General features: G+C 45.5%; 1 protein-coding gene across 1 annotated transcript; it reads right to left on the bottom strand.

Moving 5' to 3' along the window:
* Positions 1 to 2,610: 2,610 nt before the first annotated feature.
* kcnq4 (potassium voltage-gated channel subfamily Q member 4) lies at positions 2,611 to 18,494 on the bottom strand (the record flags this gene model as incomplete). Its single annotated transcript, XM_084312008.1, has 4 exons — positions 2,611 to 2,817; positions 4,250 to 4,388; positions 16,591 to 16,722; positions 18,472 to 18,494. The coding sequence occupies 4 exons, from the start codon at positions 18,492 to 18,494 to the stop codon at positions 2,611 to 2,613; spliced, it is 501 nt and encodes a 166-aa protein (XP_084168134.1).
* Positions 18,495 to 20,433: the final 1,939 nt, after the last annotated feature.

The following is a 20,433-nucleotide window of genomic DNA, read 5'->3' as shown; positions in this document are numbered from 1 at the left end:
CGGAGACCAAATCCAAGCTGAACCCGTCTGTAGTTCTTCCAGATGTGCTCGATGTGACTGAAGAACAACAGATTCTGCAGCCGCGCCACCAGAGGCGCAGAGAACATCGGCAACAAATGTTCGTTTTTCACACTATCAGCAATGGAAACAAAACTAGGGACGGTCCGATACCACAAATTTGTACACTGCTGATACCGAGATTCCAAGTCCTAAACTCTCAGCATCTGTCGATACAGAGAACCGATCCCATTCATTGTTTTTACCGAATTGTAGACTTGTAGAATTGTATTCTAGACCAGATTACTTTGAAAGGTTCTCTATTAGAGAGATCTAACATGTAACATATTCAATATGTGGAAAAGTGCAGCAAATCAAGTCACGTTGCTTTGATTTCTGGCATGTTACACATAGTTCTCTATCTGATTATGGTATTGGGGGAAACTTTCCGCTACCAATACCCTATTTCAGCCTGGTAATCGGACAGATATCCAATACCGACCGGTATCGGTATTGATGCGTCCCTAGGTGTTAACTATATCACCACACTTAACACACAGATTAAGTTGCTCCTGCACTGCAAAAGAAAATCCATCTTAACAAGTAAATCAATCTTGTATAATCGTCTTAATCATATTTTCTTAAGATGAGTGGACAAATGTGATTAAAATGTCAACAGTTCCAATCAAACTGAAACGAGCAACGATATCTTGAAATTAGGCAGGTAACTCGTTCTGTTTTCAAGATGATGATGATTTTGCTCGTTTCGAGAAAATCCTTGAAACAAGCATGTACTGGTGGAATTATCTTGCGTCCATTGGCAGATTTTGTCCCACTAATTTTAAGAAACAGGAGGCTCAACACAAGATTAAATTACTTCCTGTTTACAAGTCACTCCTAAGCCCATACAAGACATCGTCTCATCCCTAGGTCTGGATCTACAGTTCAGTAGTCATTTGTACCGTAGATATAGTGTAATGACTCTACGCGTTCACATCTGTGTGTTGTTGTTGTCGTCACACCCCGTAATGTGGACATTTAAAACCAGAAAGTCCAAGTGTTTGTGTAGCGAGAAGTACCGTGTGACAACATGGACCAGGTAGGGGTTTACATCGTGCCTTGGTGAGGAGACTATCGGTTCAGTCCGTCCGTCCAGGATCACAGAGCTTTTCATTTCCTCTTTTCGATGCTTAGTCCTTAGTGATTGGTTGTTATCAGTGTGATGGTGGGACATCGTGGCCATAATTTACATGTTACATTCATCAAATTCAGCTTATACAACAGTTGGTTCTGATCAAGCACAGATTGCTTGATCTGGCCCGAGAGGCATTCCATGTGTGCTGATAACAAGCTGTACTGGAATCTGTTTACATTCAGTTTTGATGCATTGGATCTGCGTGTACCTGACTTGTGATTTTGCTGTGTTGCCTAGCGACGTGAAAGTGTCAAGGACTAGGTTGTATTTGTTGGGAGGAGCTGAATTTGAAAGATTTACTTGATAAAAACCTTACAGTTAAAACTGTAATATCTCACTTGAGGGAAGTACGTCATACTGAACATCAGCACAGCTGCGATGATCTCCAGCACTCGGCCTGCGTCATAGTCGTGCCGATATGTGGTATAACGTATTCCCTTTTCGTGTGAGGTCCGACGGCGTCCAAAGTGGTACTTTGCAGCTTTTTTTTTATGTCCAGACAGAGTCGACCGGTAAAAGAAAAAAGAATTGCAGACAAAATATCTTTTCAATCATATCAAAGAAAACAAGATCTCTTAAAAATGGTTACAAAACTTCAAAGCTCAGAGTCCGATATCTACAGTTGCAGTTTTAAAGTAGGCATAGATATATAGTAGAAGGATGTGCTGAGAGTGAAAGTGGTTCAGTAGTCAAGTACAGTAGTTTAGTGTACTGTGTTTTTTCATGGCTGATGCTAGATCGGACAGTTTTATTGGGGGTTGTCAGCCGTCATAATTTTAACCTTAAAAGTTGTTTATAAACCCTAACCTTAACCAATCCTGCTACCTACAAATTTTTTAATAAATGTAAATTTTTTTCTTCCAGTCCGTCCGATCTAGCATCTATATACCTTCCGTCATCCTCTCTTCTTCTTCATCTTCTCCCCTCACACCAAGAGGATGGATGAGAGGTGTGTGCGGTGAGCAGCTTTGGCTGTTCAGGTGGCGCCATCTGGTGGCATTTGTCTGCACGTTCACTGCAGAGCTCTGCCAGAAACATTCACTTGAGGGGTGAGGTGAGGAGGCAGGTTCCCGAGGGGGGGGGGGGGGGGAGGGGGGGGGGGGGAAGGGTGACAAATCATTATAGACAGAGATCCTGACAGACAGAGAGAGCCGGAGGGTGCCATGGGTGCTGGTTGAGATACTAGTGGTACCGACTCTCTAGTTTGATGGGGGGAACAGAAAGAGTGAAAGAAAAGAACAAGGAGAGAGAAAAGGACAGGCGGACGGACGAGATTATTTCAAGTTTAGATTGTGTTTTTGAGAATCAGGATTCCCTCAAATCTTCAAAGCGTTCAAAGATCCTACAGGAAGAGGAGAGCATCTATGTCGGAAACGAAAGGGTTTGTGCGAGTGAGTCCTAATTGTCTCCTGGTCTAGTCATTCCAAGTTGCCGCTCTCGGACTGGGAGATGTTGAGAGTGTTGGCGGAGGTGAAGAGGTCTCTGTGGTCCGTGGGGCTGTGGTAGTCCGACGTCAGGTCGGGCTCCAGCAGGGAGGACAGGGTGAAGTGGGACGACGAGCCTCTCTTCAGGCACTGGGTGTACAAGCTCAGTAGGAGATCCAGCTTGTCCTCTATCGACTGCACCTGTGACAAAACACAAGTGTTAGGGTGGCCATGATAATGACCACTTTGTCACCATCGACATGCACCCAGAGTGCTAATTCTGCATCCATGTTATGTCTTGATTTATCGGATATATACAAGTTCCCACCAAGGAAACTATAAAAGAAGGAAGGGTTGGTGCCAAGAGTGGAAACTTTCAGTTCGGCCGACATTGAGTTGAATGGGATCATCTCCTCGTTTATGACATTTGAACAGGTTATTACCTCGGATGTCAGAGTCATTGGCAATTTGTTGCATTGTTAACTAGCTGATGTTTGATATATTGGTGTATATTTCTTGTATATTCTGCTTCGTCATGCATCTCCCACAGGCTTCAATAGAACTGGCACCAAACAGAGCACCCAGATGATCTCCCAAGTCAGGTTTCCAAATAGAGGCCTTGCCACGGAATGTTTATGTAGTTCTCATGTCTTCCAACATGGCTGCCTGTAACATAGCAACCATTGTTTTGTACAATGGAAGAGACAATGGTTGCTGTGCATTGATATATTATAAATACATCAACAAAAACATAATAATCTGGTGTTATTATCGTTATTAACTTATTACTTATTACTGGATCTTGCAAACGAATCACAGTAGAATAGTAATATCATGCTTTTCCAGTGTTTTACCTCCTAATTCGGGCATTTCTTTTGAAAGTGGTTATACCATTGGTTATAGGCAGCCATCCTGAAAGAAAGAGAACGACACAAACGACTTGCATTGTGACATAATCGCCTGAACCAAGGAACAATGACCTCCATGTTTATTATTTCCGACCAACAAGCACATGAGCACAAGTGGGAGAAAAGTCTATCCGACATCCACACGAATGAAACATACTGTAAATGTTAAAGCTGCTGTGGGTCACTTGCAAGAGGGCAGGTAATCCACAATCACAGTAAAATACTCTACACACAAATGTCCATTTTAAAGGTGCTATAGATAACATTCAGCCACTAGATGTCACACTATAGCGCCAGCATGTCATTTATCCAATCAGGTGCATTGAATGGAAGCCGACAGTGCCGGTTAGCCTTCGGGAGAGGTGTTAGTTGGACAATGCCTAGGCTAACCGGCACTGTCCGCTTCCATTCATTGTGCTAAGCTAGGCTAACGTGCAGCCAGATAGCTTTCTACTGAACGCACAGGGAGGAAACTGGTATCTATCTTCTTGTCTCTCTCTGGAGAAGACGGTAAGCTAATTTCCCAAAATTTTGGAGTGTTCCTTTAATGCACATACTGGAATGTATCAAGCTATGGTGTGGTTTATTTCGATTTTTTGTTTGAATGCTAAATTATATAATTATATGGTTTCAATAATAAAAATCATTGTATGAGTGTTCTAATGTTCTTCTGTCCCACAGTGAGGCCTTGCTAACACAGTAGGAACCAAACAAGCTCCCTTTACCTGTCTCTCCACTTTGACTACACGTCCCATCATGCTTAGCTCATCCAGGGGGTCCAGTTCTGGGGGAGTCTTCTCTCCCTTCTCGGGACGCATCTTCTTATCAGGCTGGACCGCCCCTCGTCCGACAATCTGGTCCACCCTGTCAAACGAACCCAAAATGGTCTGTATTTATATAGTGCTTTTACTAGTCTTCTGATCAAGATATACTGTAGCACGACCTTCAGAATGTTATTGCTCTTATACAACATTTTTATAACTGTTTCAAATATTAAAGGGGACATATTTTAGTCCTTTTCAACAAGTTAAAGGTCTTTGAAGTTCCCTAAACATGTCTTTGAAGTTTTTGCTGAAGAAAACACTCTGCATAGCAGCCTTTATACCTCTGTTTCAGTCCTGTTCTCAATGGGCTGTTTCTGTGCCTGTAAATGCTTTTATCGTACAGATATGATAATTATCGTACATCTAGCAGGAGTGTGAAAACCTGTATAGTCGAACGAAATTCAGATACAACTTTGCATTGCAGATCAAATATGACTCAAGATCCAGCAATAGCATAGAAATCTTACCGTTAAAATCTTTGTCATAAACATATTTTAGCTATGTAGAAAAGAGAAGATGAGGCGAGACAGTACCCCCAAAATCACCTTTTTGCAACGATATTGAGATTTTGTTATATATTTTCTTGCATCCATAAATTCTTCATAAATTCGCCAAAAGTTACTACTACAACTGTTCTGAAGCGGCTACTGCGTGCACCATGGCAACCTTGGTATCGTTGGAAACCTCTATTTGTGACATACAATCTTATCGCAACCAAATTTGACAACCTCCTTTGTATCAGCAGCCAATTTGCATGGCATTTTACAATACAAAACTTTGAGGTTGTTTTCTCAAAAACAAGTTTTTATGCATTTGACTTACACACAAAGACATGGAACTCCATTTCCCTAGTACCTACACACACCAAACGTTCCACATTTCTTCCTATCCCTGCTTCTAATTACAGAAGGGTTTGTTGATATATCCTTCATAGCCGGGTTTATAGTACATTTTATATCAAAACTAGGCGAAAATAGATTTTTTTTCACGACAGTAGACAGTATTTCCTGATGTATGGGCTGATAAGAGGACATAAAACGTTTATTTTTTAATGTATCAACAAAATTAAATCAAGTTTTTGAATCTGGCATTATCCATGTTGGTGATTTGTGTCTTGGCGATATATGCAAATGTAAGCATATTTAATGAGGATGTGCCTCATTTGCATATATAAACATAAAATTCAGGGGGCGCCCAAGTGGCAAACCATGTAACGCGCTGCGTCGCGGCACGGCCGACCCCGGGTTCGATTCCCGGACCCGCCGTCATTTGCCGAATGTCTTCCCCCCACTCTGTCTCCCGTTCTTCCTCTCTCTCTCCCTACTGGACTGCCCAGTAGTAAAAAGCGATAAATGCAAAAAAATAAATATTTAAAAAAATTCAAAAAAAATAATCTGAAAACTTGCAATACATTTTTTCTTAGTTTTTATGTACAGACTTCTGTTACTTGCTAATGCTGACCTCATGATCGTACTTGTGTATCGCCTCTTTGGAAGCTAGTGAGCTAGCTGAACAATGTACATAACAAACTCTAACGTGCTATCCGGATTCATCACTAGCTCACGCGCTAGCCTCGGGCTAGCTAGCGGGCTGCGTCTATCGCCTGCATGGAGTCGTTCGAGACCCGTTAATAGTGACGCACTTTGGTTGTTGTTGCTGTATAAGTGTGATCGGCTCGCACAATCCAACGGTGGTCGGGTCCTTAACTAAATTCTTGTATGCTGTTATTTTTATATCCATGCTGTTTTGAGCTTTGGGCTCCGGTAGGAGAAGATCGGTTGAATATGTATATAAACAAGATATGATAACAGGTTTTGTCAGATATTGCCTATTATCCCCGGGTTAATGAATGTGTTTAATTGTGCCTGATCAGAGGGACTGTTACAGATGTGCACTTTGACCATAACCCCTTTTTCCCCTTCTTATTATTGTCGTTGTTAAATGGCATTTGTTTGCACAATTTACCTGGAACCCGATCCTACCTTGGACTACCGGCTGGTATACTCTAATTTAATTTTGTTTCGGATTTTTCCTTTGTCCATTGGTGCTATAACATTGCGTCGTTGATGCGCAGACTTCGAAATAGATGGTTGCAGGGTTGATGTTGAGTTGTTATATAATAATGACTATATATTTTTTTTAAAAATCCATTTTTTTTTCCATTATAAGTTATCTCATGTTAAGTCCTAGGCTCACGGTGGTTTTCGACCGATATCTTTATTGAAACAATAGATGATAACGGGTTGTGTCAGATATTGCCTGTTACCATCCCCGGATTAATGAATGTGTTTAATGCTTTTCTTACATAGGTTATGTCATTTCAGCCGTTGTGCCTGATCAGAGGGACTGCTACAGGGGTGCACTTTGACCATACCCCCTTTTTTCCCTTTCTTATTATTGTCATTGTTTAATTGACATTGTTCACACAATTTTGCACAATTAACCTGTGACCCGATCCTGCCTTAGACTATCGGCTGGGATGCTTTAATTTAATTTTGTTTTGAATTTTCCTGTACCCATTTGGGCTATAACATTGCGACGTTGAAGCGCAGATTCGGAAATAGATGGTTGCAGGTTGATGTGGAGTTATTATTTAATAATGGCTATTTTTACCATTATGGTTGTCTCATGTTGGGGCCAAGGCTCAGGTGGTTTTCGACCGATATCTTTATTGAATTTTATTTTTATTATTATTTGTGTTTATTGGACTAGTGGGGGTTTACTCAGGGGTTTATCTAGAGGGGGGTTGGAGTGGGGAGCGTCTTATTGGATCCATGTCTCTAGTGGGAAGTGATAGGAAGATGACCATCCTCAGTGGATGGGGCATAGGGTGGGGACTGGAGAGTGGGTATAGGAGGGCTTATAATAGGACGGGTGGGTTAGGGTTTAGAGTAGAAGGAGGGGGGGTTGTAGCTGGGGTGGTATTTTTATGTGTTTTATGTACTGTTGTCTTATGTGTGTAATTGTTCCTCCTCTGAACTCCTGGGATTGACCGTCTGGGCCCGCCTGGATCAGCGCCTCTGTACTCAGCCTGGCTGCACTGGTATGTTCTCTACGCATTTAGACAAGCTCGACCATGGCTAAATTGAATATTTTAATTTGGAACGCAGGAGGGCTTAACGCCCCACACAAGCGTGCCAGTGTCCTTTGGCTATTGAAGAGGAGAAATATTGACCTTGCTCTCCTTAGTGAGACGCATTTATTGGTAGGTGACGTGTCAAGACTGGCAAATCGGCAATATCACGTTATCTCCTCATCCTCAGCCGATGATAAGACGAAAGGAGTCGTCATAGTTACAAGACATAACCTTGATATCAAAGTCCTGGACGTATGGTCGGACACGGAGGGAAGGATTACTATAGCAAAAGTTGAATTCTCGCATAGGAAGATGGCTATAATAGCATTGTATGCTCCTAACACATTTGATTCAGCGTTCTATAATACAATCACGAAGAATATGTTGGAACTTAATGGATACGCTCTCATTGTGGGTGGCGATTTTAATGCGTGCTGGGATGCGGAGATGGATAGGTCCGGGCCCTCTGAAACGAGCGACCAAAAACGGGCCTCTAAGGCCCTCAGGATGTGGGCCCAGGACACGGGGCTCACAGACCTTTGGCGCTTATCCAACCCCACCCTCAAAGATTACTCTCACCTGTCAGCCAGACACAAAAGCTTCTCTCGAATTGACTATGCATTCGCGTCCCCTAATATGTTTGATAGTTTCGATGTCTCATTGGTTCCCTTGGCTCTCTCAGACCACAAGGGGATTTTCCTTACGGCAACCTTTGGCAGGCTCTCCGCAAGAGCTCCCAGATGGCGTTTTAATTCGACCTTGCTAAAGAACGATGACTTCTGTTCTGAGTTCAGGAGTAAACTAGCTGAATTTTTGCAGATCAACGTTGGCACAGTAGAAGACCCTAGGGTCCTGTGGAACGCATTGAAAGGATTTATCAGGGGTCATGTCACACTATTTGCCTCCAATTTGCGAAAATCCCGGTCAAAAAAGCTAGAAGGACTGGAAACATTATATGCGGACCTATACGCATCCTTGCAAACTAACTATAGTGAACGACTAAACACACAACGTAAGATAGTCAAAAAAGAAATAAACTCCATACTTAAACAACAGTCTGAGTTCTTGATACATAGGACAAGACAAAATTACTACTTTCACGGCTCCAGACCTAGCCATCTATTGGCAATGAAAATACGCTCAAATTATCATTTCTCGGATATCCCCTCGATCAGGACGAGCCAGGGTGCAGTCACTACTGATTCGAAAAAGATCAATGACACTTTTAAAGAGTTTTACTCACAGTTATATAGCTCAGAGGGTAATCTTGATGACTCTAAATTTGAATCGTTCATTGGCGGGCTTGAGATACCCCACATTTCTGAGGAAGAGGCCAAGGAACTGGGGAGACCGATTACTCTCGTGGAATTGAGGGAGACGATTGTTGAAATGCAGAGGGGTAAGGCACCAGGCTGGGATGGTATTCCACCCGAAGTGTATTTAGCTTTCTGGGACCAACTGGGTCCATTGATGCTCGATATGATCAATTACGCTATCGAACAAGGGGAGTTCTCAAGAGATGTCAATATGGCGTTGATTTCTTTACTTCTCAAGAAGGACAAAGATCCCAATGATTGTGGTAGCTATAGACCCTTGAGTCTTCTCGGGGCCGATTTAAAAGTGTTTGCCAAGGTGCTGGCCCGTCGCCTGCAGAGATTTATGTCTGTATTGGTACACTGCGATCAAACTGGTTTTATCCCGGGGCGTCTGGCTGCAGATAATCTTAGGAGGCTGTTGCATGTAATCGATAACAGTAAAGACAATACAACTCCATCCACAGTTCTGTCTTTGGATGCCATGAAGGCGTTTGACAGACTTGAGTGGTCATACCTGTGGAAGGTACTTGAGGTCATGGGTCTTGGGAAGAGTTTTATTCATATGATTAAAGTCCTGTATGCCTCGCCGTCTGCGATGATACTGACAGGCAAAAACTGTTCCACACTCTTTCCAGTCTCCAGATCTTCTAGACAGGGTTGTCCTCTGAGCCCAGGACTGTTCGCGCTTTCCCTCGAACCTTTGGCCCAATTTATTAGGCAATCGGAGGACATCGTCCCCATAATGGTCAATAATACTCCACACAAAATTGCTCTCTATGCGGATGACCTGCTGATTTTCATGGACGACCCCTCCCGGTCGGCCACAAAATTATTGAGGATAATCGACGACTTTGGTAAATTGTCAGGCTTTAAGATTAACTGGAACAAATCAGCCTGCCTACCTCTTAATGAGCTGGCCAAGGCGGTACGACTACCAGCTGATATCCCCATAGTAGAACATTTTAAATACTTGGGCATAGAGATATTCCCCACGCTGAACCAAACTACTAAGTACAACTTCACGGGGTCTTTTGATAAAATACGCCAGGATCTAGACAGGTGGTCGTCCCTTCCTAACTCCTTACAAGCCCAGGCTTCCATAATCAAAATGAACATCCTGCCTAGGATAAATTTTATTAGCTCAATGCTCCCCCTGCCCCCTCCAATAGACCACTGGCGCAAGGTACAATCGATGGTATCTAAGTTTATCTGGAATAACAAACGCCCGAGAATCAAAAGGGCTACTACTCAACGTAGAAAACAAGATGGGGGCCTCGCAATCCCTGATTTTAAACTTTATTTCTGGTCCTTTTCACTGAGACCTCTGATGTGCTGGCTAGACCCTGTAGAGGCTGTATCGTGGCGCTCCTTAGAAGCGGCGGCGGTATCTCCGCTAAGATTGCAGGATGTAGTGTACTCCACTGTCTCTATTTCGAAATGCCGGCTGAGGTATGGACCGATCATAACTCACGTGATCCAAACGTGGCGTAATGTACAGAGGTCGTGTGGGGTTAAATGCCCATGGCACCTGGACTCTCCAATTTTTAATAACCAGCAATTACTTGTTGGGCACAAGCCGGTTAATATTCCTCAATGGCAAAGGAGGGGAGTGCATACTCTGGAGGATATTTATGATAAGAACGGCCTCCGTGCGTTTCAGGACTTAAGAGAATTTTATGATCTTCCCGGCGAGTCCTTCTTTCTTTACCTTCAACTAAAGTCAGCACTGAGGGCGCATGGCGTACCGTGGGCTCAAGCTTTGCACCCACACCCCTTCCTCAGGCTCATAGTGGACAGGACGACATCCAGAGGGTTTGTCTCAGACTTTTATACGCTCTTAATTCAATCCACGTATAAAAATTTATCATTGGATACAATCTGGCGTGTGGATATCCCGGAGTTGGACCCCGAGTTTGACTGGGATGATGTTTGGGCAAATGTGGCATTATCTTCCCGCAACCCCAATCACCAGCAAATTAATTTTAATTATATTCATAGGACCTATCTTACACCTAGGAAGCTATTTGCTATGGGACTGATAACCGACTCTCGGTGCACTTTGTGCTCTCAAAAGGCCACTGGCACTTATATGCATATGTATTGGGATTGCCCACCAGTGGCCCGTTTCTGGAGGTCAATAACGGACAAACTTTCAGATCTGTGTGGCTTAACTATCCCATTCACAGCTGTTACGCTACTCCTGAACGATATAACGACACTACCCGCGCCCGTACAACTGAAAAGGGTTGTCCTAGCGGGCGTCACAGCAGCGAAGAAGCTTATAGCAATGAGATGGAAGGAGCCTGAGAAGCTTACAATGATTAACTGGTCCCTAACTCTATTGGATGTGATTTATCTTGAGATATCCACGGCTCGGGTGATTGGGGTAGGGCAGGCTGGCATTGACCTGTGGTTCGCAGCAGCTGAGAAGGTAAAGACCGCCGTGTGCGGCTGAGCGGGGTTGGGGCGCTTGATCGGGGGGGTCCGGCGGTCTCTGGGGAGGGGGAGGAGGAAATGTCTTGTCTGTCTTGGTTTTTGTCTTGTCCTTCTTAACTTTGACTGGGGGGATTTTAGGGGGGGTTGATATTTAGCTATTCTGCGCTATATGTCAATTCACATGCCATCTCCCCAAGGGACTAATATTGGCAGACTGATTGACCTGTCAACCAACTTGGAGGAAGATTTTCTTTCTTCTTACACTTTACCTTCTGCGAGTTTGGCAGTCTTGAACATGTGTAAGGGACCTAGGCTATCTACAGTAAATCTGCGGCAACACTCTCGTAAACAATCTTTTAAGTCACTCCACTTTGTAAAGGTGGGGAAAGGTTGGCATGTTTGAAGACCTTTTTGTTATTGAAGTAGCCATCTATATTTGATAGGTTGGACGCTGTTTCTTTTTCTTTTTGTCTTTATAATTTATTATTCTGTATTATTATTGGTTGTTATTCTCCTGTGAAGTTATGTTTTTTGTTACTGTTGTAAGATTCTGATCAAACTGGCCAGTATCACGTCTTCGTCTGTTTGGCTCTCCATCCAATTCCTCTGCGTTGTGTACTTTTAATGGTCCTGACGTCTCCGATACTGGTAGATAAGATCCTTATCTCCCCCCCGTTAGTGCAATCCATAAACCATAATACTTCTCCACTTCCGTAAGAATTCGACACTTCGACACTGTGAGATACCTTATGAGGAGAAGCGTTGTTTTATTGCTATAAACAGAACCTCATGTTATCAGATGTTATCAAATTGTATCGTCCTTGAAGAGTCTATTCTAATGATCTCTCGGTGTGTTCAGATTGTCCTTTTGTTATTCAGTCCAATAGTGGTCAGGCCTAGTCGTTAGCCTAAGACCATCCTCGTGGTAGCCGAAGCTACTGGTGATGTGCCATTCTCCCCCCCCCCCCCCCTCTCTCTCAATGAGAGGAGAGAGTCTCTTCTGGTTTCTTCCCTCTTAGTCTCAGTCAGATTTTAGTCTGCTCTACCCGGAAACACCGTTCGACTTATAGGTCTTCGTCGTAGCAACGACGGCCCCCCGCCCCTCTCCTGGTTGTCATGCGACGTGCTGTCATGACGACTGCTAACCTTTCACACCATTAAACATTTCATCCACTGTTGCATTAAAGAGGTCACCCCTCTCCTCCTGCTCTGGGCCTACACTCTAATCTCAGATGTTCTTCTAAGGAATTCATAACAAAACCCTCGCTGACGCGGCCTGTGCCTGTGAAATCACTGGTTCCACCACCGTCACCGTCTTCCATGCACATTTCAATCACCGTTTTAGCTGTGGTCATCTCTCCCCAATCTATACATCACATACATTGAAAAAGCACCGTTTTCTCTCAATCCCCCCTTGATTCTTATCACCCCTTCAGAATCATAAATCATTATTTGGTTTTTCAATTAATTATGCCAAAAATAGCCTGTGGTTGAAGCAAACCAACCTCGTCTCTCGTGCACAAGAAACGAAGACGGCCCACGGTCAACCCAGTGATCCTGCTGCCTGATGTCTGTTTGCGCCCCCCTTCGTGCACAAAGGGAACCGAAACCGACCACCAAAACCAACAACATCCAACGACTCATAACCATTGGAGCCCCCCTGTCTGCTCCCAATAATTATATCCTGTTGTTCTACTGTTCTCAGTTATATCTACCTTCTATATATATATATATATATCCTTCTATACATATATCTTATATATGAATCCTCCATTTATATCTCATACTCCTAATCAATGAACACAGGACTTCTCGCTGTTGTCTCGTCTCTCGATCTCCTGATTGACTCTGAAAGGAAGTCCCTGTTTGTTCATGATTCACCGCCCGTGCTCTGTTGTTTCAAAACGCTCTCTAAACAGCATCTCCGCCGTGAAGGCCCCTCCGATGTCTGCCTCGTTCTCCCCTGGGCAACACCGCCTGCGACCGCTGGACTCCGCCTCGTCGGTCATCTCCGCCCTGTCGGTCATCTCCGCCCTGTCGGTCATCTTGGTTGAGGCTCATCTCCACCGCCGCCGTCTCCTCCCTCTCGTCGTGGATCATCTGTGTACCAGGCTGCTGTGCCTGGCCCCTGCGGCTTCCTCCTCCTCCAGTCTGTCTCCTGGTCATCTCCATCGCTGTCGGTGTCATTCCCCCCTTGAAAGCAGAAACACAACACCGGCAGTTTTTCTGTACACTCGACCCTGTGTTTTCTATTAGTCTACCGTGGCTTTGGGCCTGCAGCTCGTTCTCTATATATTTTTTTTCCTCTGCAAGCCCCTGCCATGGCCACGCCCTTTCAGACTGTTGGACGGTGTGAGTGTCCTACAGCCCATGGCGCTATTTGTTCTCTATTAGTCCCCCACCTTCTCAACACCCATATCTAATCCTACAGGGCTGTTCCCTGTTTTGTTGTCTTCCGGCGTGACACCAGCAGCTAAACGATACCCACTCGGCGCTCTACGTTTGTCCCACGGTTGACCCCCAGCGCGCGCCAGTTCTTTCTGGTGACGTGTCCCCTCAAGACTCTGCCTATTTATTAGGTGTGAGAAGGCCCCACTGGAGATCGAACTCCCTCTTATTTCATAATTAAACTTATTTAATTAACCTGTATATCGATCTTATTATTATGATAATAACATACAACCGAGCATCGCTCTAACATACAACAGAGCAGGTTGGTTCCCTGCTCCTAACTCACATACGTACTCGTACTATCATCTAACATACAACAGAGCTGTCCGTCGCCCTATACCCTACGGGGCTGTCTACCGTCGCCCTGGAGCTGTCACCGTTGCTCTATACCCTACGGGGCTGTCTACCGTCGCCCTGGAGCTGTCACCGTCGCTCTATACCCTACGGGGCTGTCTACCATCGCCCTGGAGCTGTCACCGTCGCTCTATACCCTACGGGGCTGTCTACCGTCGCCCTGGAGCTGTCACCGTCGCTCTATACCCTACGGGGCTGTCTACCGTCGCCCTGGAGCTGTCACGTCGCTCTATATACCCTACGGGGCTGTCTACCGTCACCCTGGAGCTGTCCCGTCGCTCTATATACCACACTTTGAGTTCCTTTACAAAGTTCTCACATACACCACCGTGTATACACACAAGCAGTTGGTAATTTTGTAAAAATTCAACTCCTTAATTAACTTAAACTCTACATATTCGCCTATGGGTAATGGAAACTCCCCAGCACTACCCCCCCCCCCTCCGCAATTAAACTCCTTAATTGAATTAAACTCTAAATATTCCCCTATGGGTAATGGAAACTCCCCAGCACTACCCCCCCCCCCCCGCAATTAAACTCCTTAATTGAATTAAACTCTAAATATTCCCCTATGGGTAATGGAAACTCCCCAGCACTACCCCCCCCCCCTCCGCCACTAGGTGGCGACCTACTCCTCCATTTGCCTGTATTAGTTGACGTGTCACTTCCTGGTTCTTTATCTGTTATCTCCTCGTGGTGCTCACGGCCATTTTGACTCGCTCATAATGGCTACTCTCTCAAACAAACAAACGCTGCCCTTCCTTCCACGGCCTAAAAACACAGCTGTTTTTCCTCTCTTTCCTATCCATTATCAGGGGACGCTTTCTCAGACTAATACTCTTGCCTGATCGGACATAATACACACTGGTACAATCTCCTTTCGACTTTCCTTCTGTTATGAAAACAGTCCCGCCATAACAATTTTTCGATCTGATTCAAGCGCCCCCCCCCCCCTTTCCTCATCTCGCATTTACCCTCCTTAAACCAAAACTGTGCAGCCTGCCTCATTTGCTTTTCATTCTCTGTAGATAACACCCTCGATTTTCACCATGGCTCTCTGCTCATATTATTACAGCTGGCATTCTCTCTCTGTGTCAAACTAGAAATGTTTACGTTTACGGATTCACTATCTGTTCGTTTTTATTTGGCTTAAAATCAAAACAACCGTGTGCACAGTGAACTCACATTTTTGATCGGAGCGCTGTTTCCCCTACAGCGCTGGTTCGCCTCCTGACCGCTCGACTCGCCGCTCTCTCCCAGGGCTGACCGGCCTTGCTTCGATCATGATTCTCCCACACATTGATGACTGTTGTCCACTGTCGCCCCATTAAAACTGGCCAGTATCACGTCTTCGTCTGTTTGGCTCTCCATCCAATTCCTCTGCGTTGTGTACTTTTAATGGTCCTGACGTCTCCGATACTGGTAGATAAGATCCTTATCTCCCCCCCGTTAGTGCAATCCATAAACCATAATACTTCTCCACTTCCGTAAGAATTCGACACTTCGACACTGTGAGATACCTTATGAGGAGAAGCGTTGTTTTATTGCTATAAACAGAACCTCATGTTATCAGATGTTATCAAATTGTATCGTCCTTGAAGAGTCTATTCTAATGATCTCTCGGTGTGTTCAGATTGTCCTTTTGTTATTCAGTCCAATAGTGGTCAGGCCTAGTCGTTAGCCTAAGACCATCCTCGTGGTAGCCGAAGCTACTGGTGATGTGCCATTCTCCCCCCCCCCCCCCCTCTCTCTCAATGAGAGGAGAGAGTCTCTTCTGGTTTCTTCCCTCTTAGTCTCAGTCAGATTTTAGTCTGCTCTACCCGGAAACACCGTTCGACTTATAGGTCTTCGTCGTAGCAACGACGGCCCCCCGCCCCTCTCCTGGTTGTCATGCGACGTGCTGTCATGACGACTGCTAACCTTTCACACCATTAAACATTTCATCCACTGTTGCATTAAAGAGGTCACCCCTCTCCTCCTGCTCTGGGCCTACACTCTAATCTCAGATGTTCTTCTAAGGAATTCATAACAAAACCCTCGCTGACGCGGCCTGTGCCTGTGAAATCACTGGTTCCACCACCGTCACCGTCTTCCATGCACATTTCAATCACCGTTTTTAGCTGTGGTCATCTCTCCCCAATCTATACATCACATACATTGAAAAAGCACCGTTTTCTCTCACTGTGGTTATTGTGTTGTCTTGTTTCATGTAATTAATAATAAAAAAAAATTTGATAAAAAAAAAAAGTGTGTGTGTGTGAGACTCCTACAGTGTCTGTAGGCTTTTGATGTGTGTGTATGAGTGTGTGTGTGTGTGTGTGTGTGTGTGTGTGTGTGTGTGTGTGTGTGTGTGCGTGTGTGAGAGTCCTACAGTGTCTGTAGGCTTTTGATGTGTGTGTGTGTGTGTGTGCATACGTGTGTGTGTGTGTGTGTGTGTGTGTGTGTGTGTGTGTGTGTGTGTGTGTGTGTGTGTGTGTGTGTGTGTGTGTGTGTGTGTGTGTGTGTGTGTGTGTGTGTGTGAGAGTCCTACTGTGTTTTCAGGCTCTTGATGTGCGTTCGTGCGTGCGTGCGTGCGTGCGTGCGTGTGTGTGTGTGTGTGCGCGTCCTACCGCATCTGCAGGCTCTTGATGCGTCCCAGCATGTCCAGGTGTCCCGCTGAGTACTGCTCTATGACGTCCTTCACGTCGTACGGACGCAGTGTCTCCTTAAACTTCCTTTTCGCCACCAGGAACTTCAAGATCCTACACACAACCAGGGTTCCCACAGACATTGCAACATTTTATTCAAGGACTTTTAAGTACTGTTTTTTATTTTCAAGGATGTCACTCGAAGGATACAATTCACTTTTAAATGCTGTTTTTATATATAATTTTTTTTACTTAAATTTTTTTTATTAACATTTATAGACCAACAACACTTACACAATACCTACAATGACTTCAACAACACAACAGTACATCCACATGGGCCCCTTGAATTCGGCCGCGCACAGCCTACTAGACCTCCATGAGAGGGACCCCCCCCTCCCGCCATCCACCCCCAGAAACGGGGCTCCCCTGTCATGATCCTAGGCCCGGTCCTGGCTGGACTGGGCAGGATGGTAACATTGGGCAGTACCCTCCACCTAACTTTGGGCAATGCCCTCCATCTGACATTGGCCCTCGGCCTGACATTGGTCTACCACCCTCTAGTGGTCACTGTTACGGACTGTGTCCTTATGTATATATATATGGGAGTAATGTATGTAATCTGTTGTGTATATAGGCATGTTTTGTTTGTTGTTGTCTTGTCTCCCTCTTGTGTCTACATATCCCCAGGTTCCCAGTGGCAGCAGCAGCTGGTCAATCACCCACTCACCCCGGTGCAGCGGCAGCTGAGACTCGTTCTGCAATCAACATCCACTCCCTTCATAATACCCTTTGTGTTTCAGTGTTAGTTAGCTCCCTGGTTCGTTTGGTCTGTGTTGGTGGTAACTATGGCTCTAGTGTGTTGGTGCTTTTGTAGGTAGAGCTCTCTGGTTCATTGATGTGGTAAAGTAGAGCTCTTGGTGTCTTTGTACACACTCTTTGTTACACACTCTCTTTTGTGGCTTTTGGTAATAGAGCTGAGGCTCTTAGGGTACATTTGTGTCAGAGCTGGTAAAAGCTTAATTGGAGCTCATTGTGTGTGAGAGCTAATCAAAGCTCTGTGTGAGCTCATTGTGTGTGAGAGCTAGTCAAAGCTCAGTGTGAGCTCATTGTGTGTGAGAGCTGGTCAGAGCTCTAGTTATTTGGGCCATTGGTCTATATAGCATTGTATCTTTTTGTGTTGTTGTACATTTCTGTACTAATCCTTTGTATATTTGTTTGTCACCCAGCCTATGGTGATTGTTTCCTGTTATTAATCTTTTGTTTCGCACACAGGGACATTGAGGGCAGAAAGATACCCTGGGGTCTACATCTGCATCACGTAGGAGAACTACTGTTAAAGACACCAGCTTAGAGTGAGCACCACCTCCTGTACTTTGGGGCGTCCGCGCCTGTAAAGGGGGGGGGGCTTTTGTTTCATTTTGATATTATTTGGTGCTCACTGGTAGGTCCTCTTTGCTCTCTGTGTTGCTGATCTCATTTGTGTAAAATAAATATTGTTATTTTACAATCCGTCTATGGTGTTTTGTGTCACTGCATCCTCACCTATCCTGTATGTGGCCTAGTGTTGCGTCTCCCCACGGGGGCACGTAACATAAATGGGGGCTCGGTAGTGGGCAACAGACGGTTGGTGTTGGTGTGTGGTGGGCACGTTGGTTGGTTTTGGTTTTGGGTGGTGGTTTGTTGGGTGTGTTTTTGGTGTGTGTGTGCGCTAGTGTCTGGGTAGGGATGTCGTCTTTTGGGGTGGAGGAGTTCCTGGGTGATCCCTCGGTTGATCGTTTGGATCAGTGTAGGAGGGAAGACTTGTTTGCCATCGCCTCGCATTTTCAGGTCGCCCTTTCTAAAAGTTTGGCAAAGGCTGACCTGAGAGAAGAGGTGGTGCGCATATTGGTGTGGAACAAGGTGCTCGGTGTCGGTGAGGGAGCGTCTTTTGTTTCTTCCCCTCTAGTCACAGACGAGGAGGGCGAGGAACCTCCGGTGGTAGACCCGGTTAAAGACGGGGTAGAGGATAAGCCTCCCCTTTCGGGTGTCACGTCTCCAGTGCACGGGCGTGCAGCATCTTTCCCTAGTGGGAGTGCTGAGGAGGACAATCTTAAATTGAGTTTAGCACGGTTGCAATTTGAGGAGAGGAAGGAGGAGAGAGAGGGAGAATATAGTCATCGGTTAGCTATTAGAAAAATGGAGCTGGACACTGAGAACCGCCGGGTGGATGCTGAGAAGGAGGTTAAGTTGAAGCAACTGGAGCTCGACGCTGCTAAGGCTGGGAGTCCTGCTCAACCCTCTTCCACGGCTGTGGGGGCTTATGATGTAAGTAGGCTTATTTCTTTAGTACCTCAATTTCGTGAGGCGGAGGTAGACTCCTATTTTAATGCTTTTGAGCGGGTGGCTACGTCTTTAAAGTGGCCTAAAGAGGTCTGGGCTCTCTTACTGCAATGTAAGCTAACGGGAAAAGCCCAGGAAATTCTGTCTGCCCTCCCTCTGACTGACAGTTTGTCGTATGACTTAATCAAGACGGCGGTGCTTAGAGCCTATGAGTTAGTGCCAGAGGCGTACAGGCAAAAGTTTAGAACTCACAGAAAGTTACCTGGCCGGACTTTTGTGGAGTTTGCTCGGGAGAAAGAATCCCTATTTCATCGGTGGTGCAGGGCTTGTGATGTAGCTGATTTTGATTCTCTGTCTGAATTAATGTTACTGGAGGAGTTTAAAGGTAGTCTGTCTGACCGTTTGGCTACATATTTGAATGAGCAAAAAGTGGGTACGTTGGCTCAGGCTGCAGTGCTCTCTGACGAGTTTGTGCTGACCCATAGGCAAACGTTTGGTACTCTCCGACATGAGAGTAGGACCTTTTATCCCTCTGCTCACACTCCAGCTAGGTCACATGTTAGTCCGCCGCAGATCCGCCGCAGTGGCTATGTTGGACAGACTAGTCCGCCCCGCTCAGTGTCTCTCCGCTACAAGGAGGAGCGGGAGTGTTTTTACTGTCATCAAGTGGGCCACGTAATAAGTGACTGTGTTGTTTTGAGACGCAAGGAGCAGTCTCAGACAGATGGACGACCTAAAGCGGTTGGTTTGGTCCAGACAGTGAGTGACGTCCCAGGTCCCAGTTACAATCCGTTTATGTCGGACGGGTTGGTCTCGCTCAGTGGCAGTGAGTTGGACCAGCGTCCAGTACGCATACTGCGTGATACTGGGGCAGCACAGTCGTTCGTCATATCAGACATGTTACCATTTAGTGATGAGTCATCGACTGGCTCTAGTGTGTTGGTGCAGGGGATCGGCATGGGCTTTGTGTCGGTGCCCCTCCATCAGATACATTTAACCTGCGGGTTGGCAAAGGGGGTGTTCAAGGTGGGCGTGCGCCCATCGTTACCAGTGGGAGGTGTCACCTTTTTGTTAGGTAATGACATCGCTGGTGGCAAAGTTATGCCATGTGTTTTGGATCACCCTAATGTTTTGTGCCCTGATGTGTTTGCTCCGTTTCTCCCAGATGTGCCAGTGTGTGCGATCACCCGTGCTCCACAACCTGTAGTTGTGACGAGTGACAGGGTGACAATTCGACGGGGAACACTAGCCTCTGAGGCACCACGGTTACCCAGGACTTGTGGTAGGCTGGTGGTTGCCCAGAGTGAAGACGCTGGGTTGGGCAAATGTTCATTTACTGCTCCTGCTCCAGGGTTAGCTGGAAGCAGAGAGGTGGTCAGTTCGGTTGTGAGTAAAATTCGGTCAGTAGGCGGTCCTTTGGGGCTGTTGAAGCAGCTGATGGGAGAGACTCTTCACAACAAACCTCAGGTGAGGGGTTTGTTGTCTTGTGTGTGCAGGCTTCTA

The sequence above is a fragment of the Notolepis coatsorum genome (assembly GCF_963971535.1).
Source record: "Notolepis coatsorum genome assembly, chromosome: 4".
In the NCBI taxonomy this organism is placed as follows: domain Eukaryota; kingdom Metazoa; phylum Chordata; class Actinopteri; order Aulopiformes; family Paralepididae; genus Notolepis; species Notolepis coatsorum.
The sequence above is the reverse complement of the archived record's forward strand: the minus strand, read 5'-3'. Positions and strand labels throughout refer to the sequence as shown.